At 31.9% G+C, this 11529-nt stretch overlaps 1 protein-coding gene across 2 annotated transcripts in view; it reads left to right on the top strand.

The window, feature by feature from the left end:
- Positions 1-11529, top strand: part of LOC106678913 (myb-like protein X) — a 111917-nt gene that overhangs the window by 10094 nt on the left and 90294 nt on the right. For both annotated transcript variants that reach the window (XM_067049880.1, XM_067049881.1), the window contains exons 2-6: positions 171-449; positions 3114-3182; positions 3255-3317; positions 3384-3440; positions 6716-6802. In XM_067049880.1, coding sequence (XP_066905981.1) covers positions 171-449; positions 3114-3182; positions 3255-3317; positions 3384-3440; positions 6716-6802 — 555 coding nt within the window. The remainder of the gene's footprint in view (positions 1-170; positions 450-3113; positions 3183-3254; positions 3318-3383; positions 3441-6715; positions 6803-11529) is intronic.

The raw sequence follows: 11529 nt of genomic DNA, 5'->3' as shown, positions 1-11529 counted from the left end.
TGACTTATTCCTTTTATATCTGATTTAAAGTATAGCACATCAATTAATATATTTATTATTATTATTATTATTATTGTATAATCTATATACATTATGTGGTTTTTCTTATTTTGCCATACTCGTTATATTTAAAATTTATAATTTATCAAATTTCTCTTTGCAAATTGAAGGTACCAGAAACTTTAATGAGCAACAATCAAGCTATTTTCCACGTGGCAATAAATACCTTAAAATCCATCTCAGAAAACTGCTCTGATAAAAGTACATATATAAAGAAGACATATTCCCAGGCTATTTCCGATCTTACTTCGGTATTCTATCAACAAAATGAGAAAATTACTGAATTGGAAGTTGATAACGTTCATTTAAAAGATGAAATTGAGTATTTAAAGGAGGAATTGTCAAAGAACGAAGGGAATTTACATATGAGGATTAAAAGAGAACCAAGGGTACGTAATATACTTTATATTAATGATGTTAAGATTTATGAATTTATATAATTTTTTTTGCGTGTGAATGAAGTTTCTTGTTTAATTTTAGTCCATATTTAGATAAAGTAAATAATATTTAAAAAAAATCAAAATAAGCGAAAATAAAAAGTATCTTGAGATAAGTTTAAGTCGCTAAGTAAAATAAGTTAAATATAAAAGGAAGATGGTCCGGGTGCGATCAAAGAAAAAACTCAAATAGTAATAAAAATATTTAATATGAGATAACGTTTCGCCCAACGTAGCAAGGGTTCATCAGGGCTAAAAAGGATAGAAAATAAGATGAAAATAGATTACATGAAATAAAAGTAAACTAAGGTATGGCTCAATATTATTTAAGATATGTGAAAATTTATACAAAAATAAACAAAATAAATTACAGAAAATAATACTAAGATTCACTGTGAAAATTATTCATAATAATTACAATAAATAAAATAACAAAAATAATAACAAATAAAAAAGTAATTACAGTACACAATAAAATACGAATAAAGGAGAATAAGGATAAAAATCAAGAATAAAGGAAAATAAATAAATAAAAATCAAATTAGTTAAATTTAAAAAGATCAAAATCAGGAATTAGCACCAATTTATTTCATTGAATCCGCCTTTACGCATTCCATTAAAATTTATTTTACTGTATTTAATTCACATCTATTAAAAAAAAGTTTACAACCAGTGAATGTGGTCTAAGATGAAAATAGAGTCATGTAAAATTAAGGTAAAGGTTAATTTCAATGAATGGGGCGCCCGTAGCTCAGTGGTCAAGACACTGTCTTACAAATTTGATGGTGCCGGTTCGAATCCGGCCTTGTGAGGCGTTGAATTTTTTCATTGAGTAGTGGTTCCACAAAATGAAAATCTTTGACCCCTAAACATGGTTAGGCACTTATAGGACTCCAGTATAAGTCTTGGCCGAAAAAAAATCTTCGAGGAGAAGATGGTTGGAGGTGCGGTCAAAATAAAACACAAATACGTTGATGTAACTTATTTAATCGTGCCAACGTTTCGGCAAGAGTTTCTAGCCTTCTTCAGGGCTAAGAACAGAATGAGTATAGAAAATAAAAATAAAATATAAACAGAATAACATAAAGTGAATAATTTTACAGAATGGAATTAATAAAATGAAGTGATGAGAGAAGTGGAAAATAAAATGTATTGTAATTGAATTATATAACTTCATTTTTATTTTATTTCCCTAACTATGTTATTTTACCTACTTATTCCATTAGCTATGTATACATTTTATTTTCCACTTCTCTCATCACTTCATTTTATTAATTCCATTCTGTAAAATTATTCACTTTATGTGATTCTGTTTATATTTTCTTCTTTTCTATATTCATTGGTTGTTATCTTGTTCTGTTCTTATCCCTGATGAAGGCTAGGAATTCTAGCCGAAACGTTGGCACGATTAAATAAGTTACTTCAACTTATTTGTGTTTTATTTTGACCGCACCCTCCAGCCATCTTCTCCTCGTATAAGTCATCCACGGTCAACTATCGCTCATAATTATAATTATAAAAAATCTTTAATGAAACTACTCTCGTAAAATAAATAATAATTTAGGAGAACCCTATTACAGTTCATTTTTAAACGTCGACATGTGTGAAGAAAGTCTCTTGTTGAAAGTCCTTTTATTATGGATTATAGAGTGTAGTAAATTTGCCATGAAATCGTTTATATAATGATTTAATTGTTTATTATAATCAAGGGATTTGTTAGTCTGTTTAATCCTTAGTTTGGTTTACGTGTTTGGCTCTTGCCGCAAATCAATGATTTGTACAAACTCTTGGCAAATAAACGTCGCTATTCACACGCTTGTTTTCTTCCGTTTTTTTTTTTACTGTTACATTCGAATCACTCTATTTTCATTACAAAAAGAAACAAAATAAAGATAGGTGAATGAAAGGAAACACTAATATCAGAAATTTAAATGGTATATGATAAAAATTCATAGAAATGGTACTACATAACCTATAAATAAAACTTCTATTTAATTTTTATCTATCTTAAGGGTCTTTTTTTAAGCCCGATAGAACTTGAAATTGTAAAAAATAACACAAAAAATTAAATTGTAATCAAAATTTTTTTTTTATTCGAAAGATCAATACGTGACATTAACATTTGAAAATGATTTCGGGCATATGGGCACCGCGGCTGTTCTTGACGAAGCGCATTCTGTAAAATTGTGTTCAGCGATGAGGCGCATTTTTGGCTTAACGGGTTTGTTAATAAGCAAAATTGCCGCATATGGTCGTGCGATTTGACACCTCTCGATTATTTCCTGTGGGGCTACGTGAAGTCACTGGTTTATGCTGATAAACCAGCAACAATTGACGCCTTGGAGGCCAGCATTGTTCGTGTTATTCGTGACATACGGCCAGCAGTGCTCGAAAAAGTGGCCCAAAATTGGACGTCCAGAATGCGCTTCGTCAAGAACAGCCGCGGTGCCCATATGCCCGAAATCATTTTCAAATGTTAATGTCACGTATTGATCTTTCGAATAAAAAAAAAATTTTGATTACAATTTAATTTTTTGTGTTATTTTTTACAATTTCAAGTTCTATCGGGCTTAAAAAAACACCCTATATTAAAATAATTGATCGTTTGATATGCAGTATGCCGAATACAAACAGTGGCCCGGATTTCCTAGCCCGAATAGAAAACGCAAAAAACCATATGATCAGGTAAAGTTTTAAGAATCAGAAATTTCAATTATGAAAAATAAAATATAAACTTGAATACAACTGTATGCTTAGGAATATGACAATTTGGATAAAGGGATTATGCGTCTCGAAGAAACACAGAATCATAAAGTATTGGTAAATATTTATCAAATATGTAATTATTTTTCGATATCAATTATTAATATTGAAATTATATTTTAGGCGAGGAACCAGGAACGGACTAAAATTAATAGATTACCAGATGTCCCATACGTAATGGTAAGAATTTATTTCATATTTCATAGAATATTATCAATTATGATGACAAAGCTGAACATTTACTCAATTATTACTAAAATCAAATTTGGTATTTATTACTGACCTGTCTTCATATTGTGAATTAGTAACTATTGGGTTGTAAAATAACTTCGTAGCATTCTTCAATATTTCGATTTAATCCTCTTTGTGGCAGAAAAATCACAAACATTCGGACAACACCTCTCTAAAACATTTATTCCACATCCTGATATCCTTAACCCAATTCATCTTGAATGTATTGAAGCAGAACTAAATGACCCTCCCACCTAAAGCATTTCATTCTTCTGAAATATCTAGTATCATTCAAAGATTACCTACCCGCAAAGGTCCTGGATACGACCTAACAACATCCCACATTCTAAAACTTCTCCCTCGGAAAGTCATTCTATTCCTCACTTACATATATAACGCCGTACTCCGTTCCACATATTTTCCTGACCCCTGGAAATTATTTATAGTTAAAATGATCCCAAAACCCCAAAAGCTTCCAGAATACCCATCATTCTATCGCCCTATCTCTCTATTACCGATCATGGGCAAAATCCTTGAAAAACTCATTTTGAAAGGCCTATACCCCATCCTGGATTCCTATCATATAATCCTTGATCACCAGTTTGGATTTCGAACATCCCACTCTACTATCCAGGAATGTCACCGTGTAGTGGACGTAGTCTCGTCTTCTTTGGTGCGCGGGAGTCTTTTTCGATGTAGAACAGGCTTTTACCCGGGACTGCTTTACAAACTCCGTAAATTCCTACCTCTTACATAATTTCTCATTGATAGATTGATAGATGTTTCAAGTAAACCACAATGGTTCCTATTCATCTCTCTATTCTCAGTCCGCTGGTGTTCCTCAAGGTAGTATCCTTGGTCTCATCGTCTACACCGTCTATACAGCTGACATTCCAATCAATCCTAACACTATTCTCACCACGTATGCCGATGACACATGTGTGCTCGCTGTTAATAATAACCCATTAATCGTATCCCAAAATCTCCAATCCCATATCACAGTCCTCGAAGATTGGTGTCGTAATAGGAGGATTAAGATAAATTCCAACAAATCCCATCAAATCACCTTTACCCTTCGTCGTAAACCTACTGACTGCCCTACAGTTTTATTTAATGATGTTGTTCTTACCCCTGTCGAACAGATCCGCTACCTTGGACTACATTTGGACAAGCGATTAACCTGGAATTCTCACACAAGACTGAAAATACAGGAAACTGAACGTCGATTCCGACTATTACAGCACTTACTGGACAAACGGTCTAAACTTTCAATTCATTCCAAAAGGCTGATCTTCATGACTGTAATAAGGCCAATCTGGATATACGGAGTTGAGCTTTAGGGCTCCATTAAACCTTCAAATTCCCCTCGTATTCAATCCTTACAATACAAAATCTTTGATAAAATACTTAATGCTCGTTACTTTGTCACAAATAAAATCATCCATGAATGTTCCATACGTAGCCGATCTAGCCCGAACCAGATATCAATCCTTCCGTTATAAACTCCCTAACCACTCAAACCCATTAGTTTTTAACCTGGTTTCCTCTTTGATTCCGAATAATCCTCCGAGGAATCTGAAAAGCAGATGACCCGAGACCTTATATTGTAAAAATGTTTTTAGAGTGCTACCTTAATAGATATGCTTAACATATCTCATTCAAGTGTCTCAAATCATCAAATTTGTGTCTCATAATTGCAAAGGCATAGTTTTCGATCAGGATAACGCCCGCCCTCAAGTGTCTTTTCAGACCCAGCAGAAATTATTTGAGTTTGGCTGGGATGTGATTCCCCACCCATCCTATTCAACAGACCTGGCCCCAACAGATTTTCATTTATTTTGGATGCTTCAAAACTCTCTTAACGGGAAACAGTTTAATTCACTCGAGGACTGCAAAACGCAGATAGAGGAGTTCATTGCGCAAAAATCTAAGAAGTTCCGAGAGGACAGAATTAATAAATTGCCTGTAAGATGGCGACATGAAATAGATCAAAATGGGTCATATATAATTGATTAAAAATATTTACAAGAATCAGAAGGTTTTATTGAAATAACCAGAAGTGAAAGTAACTAAAAAGACTCTTACAACGAAGACCCTGTAACGTAGTCCGAGTTAGGTCATTATAAGATATGGTGTCCTCCAGATTGTTGTACAAGAGGATATTAAAGGCAGTTATTTCACAATTTTTAATTACTTTAAAGAAAACTATGTGTAATTAGGAGTCAAAATTGATGAGTCCACCAAACATACTTACGAGGAATAAAAAATGGTGGCTGTATCAAAACTTTAACACAAATTAACTTTTCATATATAAGAAGATAGTCAGGGTTGAGGTGAAAAGAGAAACAAAAATAGTTTACAACTATTTATTTTCCGACGTTTCACCCCACTTTGCAGGGCTTCATCAGGGCTGTTCAAAAGTAGCTGTTCAAACTTTACCGTTGAGCAGCCCTGATGAAGCTCTGCAAAGTGGGGCCAAACGTCGGAAAATAAATAGTTGTATTTTTGTTTATCTTTTGACCGCAACCCTGACCATCTTCTTAGATATCAATTTTAACTAATAAATGCCTCTACAATAAATGTCTAGGAAGCAAAATTTTGCAAATTTATTTCGTCAGAGATTATAAAAAACACTACTATTAGGAAGATCAAAGTTATAAAATACTTTATTTATAATTTTAAACACTTTCGTGAGACTGCTTAATGTTGTTTAAATAAATAATTTAATTTCTATCCATTTTTGTCTCAACACATTTTATTTTTCTTACAAGTCCGACGTTTCGGCCATTTCGGCCATCCTCAGGGACAATCTAATACAGTTTAAGAACTAAATGATTTAAAAACACAACTCCATGCTCAACTCCAAGGTCAAAACAACAATTTCTAATTAGTCAATTTTCACATTAAAAAGAAAAATTAAAATTCATTTATCACAGTCACTATTTGTTAAAACTTTATCTCAACAATGATGACAATGTTGTTTTGACCTGGGCAGAATAGCCTGCATGAAGTTGAGTTTTTAATTCATTTAATTCCAAAATTGTCCCTGTTATTATATTATATATAATTATATATAAGTATATAGTCATATATAATATGATTATATACTTATATATAAGGATATAAGTATCTTTTTATCCAAAAACCTACTCTAATATTGTTAATTGACAAGTTATTATCAATGAAATACTGTTAGATATATTTTTTTTCTGTATTGTTTTCAGCAACGTATGAAGAGGAATGATCTCGAAGACAGGCCGATATATAGGGCTATAAGGGCCCTACAGAAGAATCAAGATCTGAGGAAAGAGGTTGTAGTTTTCAGCCATTAATACTTTATTTTATTATAATATTTATATAACTGATAGTGAATGTAAATATAATATTAGTACATTACTTATTGTAAAATTAATTTCCACAATTATTTTTTAAACTTTACTATTGTATAAAATCAAATCATCCATCAGGACCTCAATGTCCCATATGTTGCCGATTTGGCCAGAACCAGATACCAAACCTTCCACAATAAACTTCCCAACTCGTTTCTGACCTGGCTTCTCCTTAACTACCTAATAATCCTCCTAAGCGTCTGAAAAGAAGATGGCCTTGAGATCTTCTTTAGAAATGTTTTTGGACTTCTATCAATGGGTAGATTCTCCACATGTTTGTATCATGACATAATATCACTTACAGAAAATTTACTTGATGTGTATATATGTGTACAGTTGTAAATAACAATAAATAAATTATTAAAAAAAAAAAACTATTGTATAAAAAAAAAGACAATAAGTAAATACGATAAATGTTTCAAAACAAATGTTAATCTTGGGAAGGAACCACCCAATGGTGGTGCTTTAATTAGAAGAATGGCCATATTCATTAAGGACGCCTTGGAGGATTGTCAGGGATTGTTAAGGATGAGAGATTAAGGACTAATGGGTTTGAGTAGAGATCTTTATGGATGAGTTTATTTTTGACGTAATAAGAACAATAAAGGATTTTTTGATTTTAATGATTGGATACGGGAGGAACTTGATAGTTTGGTGGAACCCCAAAGCTCCGTATGTCCCATTAGGTAGATTAATACAGTGTATAAGAGTTTTTTTTTGTAGCAAATCTGAAGTTTAGAGCGTTTTCGAGTATTTGTTGTAGTGATCGGAATTTACGAGCAGTTTCTTGTCGTTTCAGTCCAATTAAGTTTCTTGTCAAGACGGAGTCCTAACTAGCGAATCTGTTCAACAGGCGTTAGTGTGATATTACAAAAAGATATAGTAGGCCAGGATTGTAGAGGTTTACGACGGAGAGTAAAGATGATTGAATTTGTGATGCATTAATTAGTAGGGTCATTAGTTTGTGATGTATTAATTAGTAGGGTCATTAGTTTGTGATGTATTAATTAGTAGGGTCATTAGTTCCAGAACATATGTGTCAGGAGCCTATGTCGTTATAGTACAAGAGTCTGGAAGAAAAAAAATAATAGAATAGAAATATCGATATTTTGTTTTAAAATTAAGGAAATTTTATAAAAAGCATAAAAATAGTTTTTTAATATTCTAAATTGAATAATTCATGTTCCTTTCGATATTTTACATTTTGATTAATATCTGTATAAAATATTAGAAACGATATTTTATTTTATAGACAACGATATTTTATGAATGAAAACTATAACATTTTATTAAAAAAAAAAAAGAAGGTATTTCGATATATTATTTTGATGATTTCATATTCATTTCGGTATTCAACATTGTTGATAATATCGATTTAGATGATTAGCAACGATTTTTTGAATTTTTTTTTACAGAAATATCGATATTTCGTTTTTAAAGATTAAGAAAATTTTATTAACAGCAGAAAAATAGTTTTTCGATATTTTAAATTGATTAAATCAGATTCCTTTCGATATTTGACATTGTTGTAAATATCGATATATAAATCTTCTCACAATTACTAGAGCTAACTATCCACAGATTAACATTCATGAGGAAATGAGCTACATTAGTGATTCCCAAACGGTTTTCCTACTGCCTCTTTTCTAGGAAAAATATGACAGCGTCACCTGGAAATTGATTTTTTTTAAATTATAGTTGCAATTTATTGGAAATATTTATGTATTAATGTTTATACCTTTTTCGTAACATACAGCAGAGTAAGTTGTACATTAGCAACATTGAACTTTGAAATTATGAAACTATTAATTGAATAACAATATTAAATAGAAAACGAAAATTCTCTCAAATTAATATACTACTGAATTCAAAAACTGTCACAAGCTGATTTCATGACAGATTTTAGAGTTAACTTTTAACATGAAACTTATCTCACCCCAATATTTGATTACTTTAATGAAACCTAGGTATAATTACTATTTAAAATTGATGAGTCTAATATTTTTAATTGTTTTATTAATTGATAAGAATTCTTTTTTTTTCCTTTTTCATTCTCTGTATATATTTTTCTTAGTATTATTATTAAACTTTTGTACATATAGTTCTGCTGTTCTTTCTCTGCTTTCAAAGTGTTAATTTACCTTTGTTTTTTTGTTGTTGTTCACGGAATATTACAATAATTCAACAGGTGGGTCGGTAACACCCCTAGGTTTTCTGTTATCTACTTGTAAAGATATTCGTCAGTGGTCATAATTCAACAATTGTTTATATAGTGGTATATTGTGGGCATAATGCTTCGGGGTTTTCGTTATTTCCAAGAAAAATAACGTGGCGCCAAAGGAGTAATTTATTCTTTATCGTTTTTTTTTTTTTTCTTTTGCTATTATGTATTTGTTTTTATTTGACTTTAACTCACCCCTTCTCTGCTGAGCGTGGGCAACGATAAACGTATAACTAAGGATAAATCAAAATTTGCTGTTATAAGTCCTAATAGTACAAGCCCAAGAGGAGAAAAAATGCAGTTATCTCACCCCAATTTTTTATTATTTTAATGAAAACTATGTATAATTAATAGTCAACATTGATGAGTCTGCCAAGTATAGGTAGGGGGAATAAAAAATGGCGGTTGTTTCAAATATGTCTGTAAGAAAAACACAAGTCTTACAATTCAACCCCCCATGTTCCACACTAATTTAATACAACCTCAACCTACATTCGTGATACCTGGAGTAAAGCAAGAACTGGTCCCGATGTAAACAGGGTGGGTTGGGATGTCAGCTTTATAGACCGTATAGAGAATGGGACCCGGGATACTACCTAGAGGTGCGCCGGTGGACTTAGAAATGAATGATGAGATATTTTTAAGATCAATAACTCATTTATTTTTTTTACCTAACTAATGCATACCGAAAACCAAGAGTATTTTGAATCAGTTAATCAAATTCAATATTTATCATTCAAATTTTTCCAAGAATGCAAAATGTTGCATTCTTTAGCAAAACTACAATTTTTTAAGAGAAAATTGCAAAAAGTAAAACTGATGAATGACGGCCATAATTAATTAGACCCCTTTGCGGTCAGTCGGAATGAAAGACATCATTCTAAAGTCAGTCGGAATGAAAGAAATCATTCAAATCTTTCCTATAATGCAAAATGTTGCATTCTTTAGCAAAACTACAAATTTTAAAGAGAAAAATGCAATAAGTAAAACTGATGAATGACGGCCATAATAAATTAGACCCCTTTGCGGTCAGTCGGAATGAAAGAACTCATTCAAAAGTCGGAATGAAAGAAATCATTCAAATCTTTCCTATAATGCAAAATGTTGCATTTTTTAGCAAAACTACAAATTTTAAAGAGAAAAATGCAATAAGTAAAACTGATGAATGACGGCCATAATAAATTAGACCCCTTTGCGGTCAGTCGGAATGAAAGAACTCATTCAAAAGTCAGTCGGAATGAAAGAAATCATTCAAAAGTCAGTCGGAATGAAAGAAATCATTCAAAAGTCAGTCGGAATGAAAGAACTCAATCAAAAATCAGTCTGGCGTGAAAGACATGAATGACTAAGACCCCAACATTATAAGTTCGACTGACTCTTACTTTTAAATGAAATATCGTGTTAAGTTAAGATAAGTAAGTTAAGTAAGTGCTAAGATGTTTTTCAATGTTTCTTTCAATTTGCAATAAAAATAAAGTTAGTTTAGGTATTTGTCTGTAAGAAAAACATATACATGATATGAATGTTAGTTAGGTGAACGAGCATCGCAAGGAGAGTTATTAACAGAGAGCATAATTGTTTTGTAAACATAAATAATTGTTTTGGATTCATTGACAGTTCTACTCAGTTTAAGAAATATTTTCACAACAAACCAGCTAAATCAAAACATCTATTATCCACTTAAGTCCACCAACAGAAAAGATATTTCGCTTAGGTCCTTGGGCACTGCGGAATAGGCGGTAACGATCGGGCTGCAAAGATTGCGATTTCTGAAGAAATGCCATATAGCTGTTGTTCATTAGGGGTTTAGGGCGTCAAACCCAATCAACGCCCATGTTTTATATTTTATTTTCTAAATTTAAATTTAACTCTGTTCGAGTTTAATGTTTAAATCTTGTACAGTAGGTTCTTCTTTCTTTCTAGGTTCTATAGGAATGAGTTATATTTCTATGTCCTATTCTCAATCTAGCTATCGCAACCTCCTCGCTGCGATCGGAACGATTTGATGTGGCCTATGGTTTAGTTTGTTTTTCTTCTTTAAATAGTTCCTTTTTATAAATTATTATTTCATCTTTTAAATAAACGGTCAAAATTACCACTTTTAGAAAAACTAAAGACTTATACTTACCTTCTCAGACCAATTTGGACTTACGGTGCACAAATTTACGGATATGCCAAAAAAACTAACTTACTGAAACTGCAACAGTTTCAATCAAAATTACTAAGACTGATCAGTAGCGCTCACCCCTACATCAGTAACAAGAACTTACACAAAGACTTACGAACTCCCTACGTACAAACAAACATTTAATCATTATATAAACGGTTTCACGACACACTTCCAATACACACTAACCCTCTAATTAAAGGACTATCAACACGAGACTTACCAGATACGAGACGACGTTTACGAAGGAGCTGGAATAGG

This window comes from Halyomorpha halys, unplaced genomic scaffold (genome assembly GCF_000696795.3).
Source record: "Halyomorpha halys isolate HHAL.00 unplaced genomic scaffold, Hhal_1.1 Scaffold11.1, whole genome shotgun sequence".
NCBI classification, from domain to species: Eukaryota; Metazoa; Arthropoda; class Insecta; order Hemiptera; family Pentatomidae; genus Halyomorpha; species Halyomorpha halys.
The sequence above is the reverse complement of the archived record's forward strand: the minus strand, read 5'-3'. Positions and strand labels throughout refer to the sequence as shown.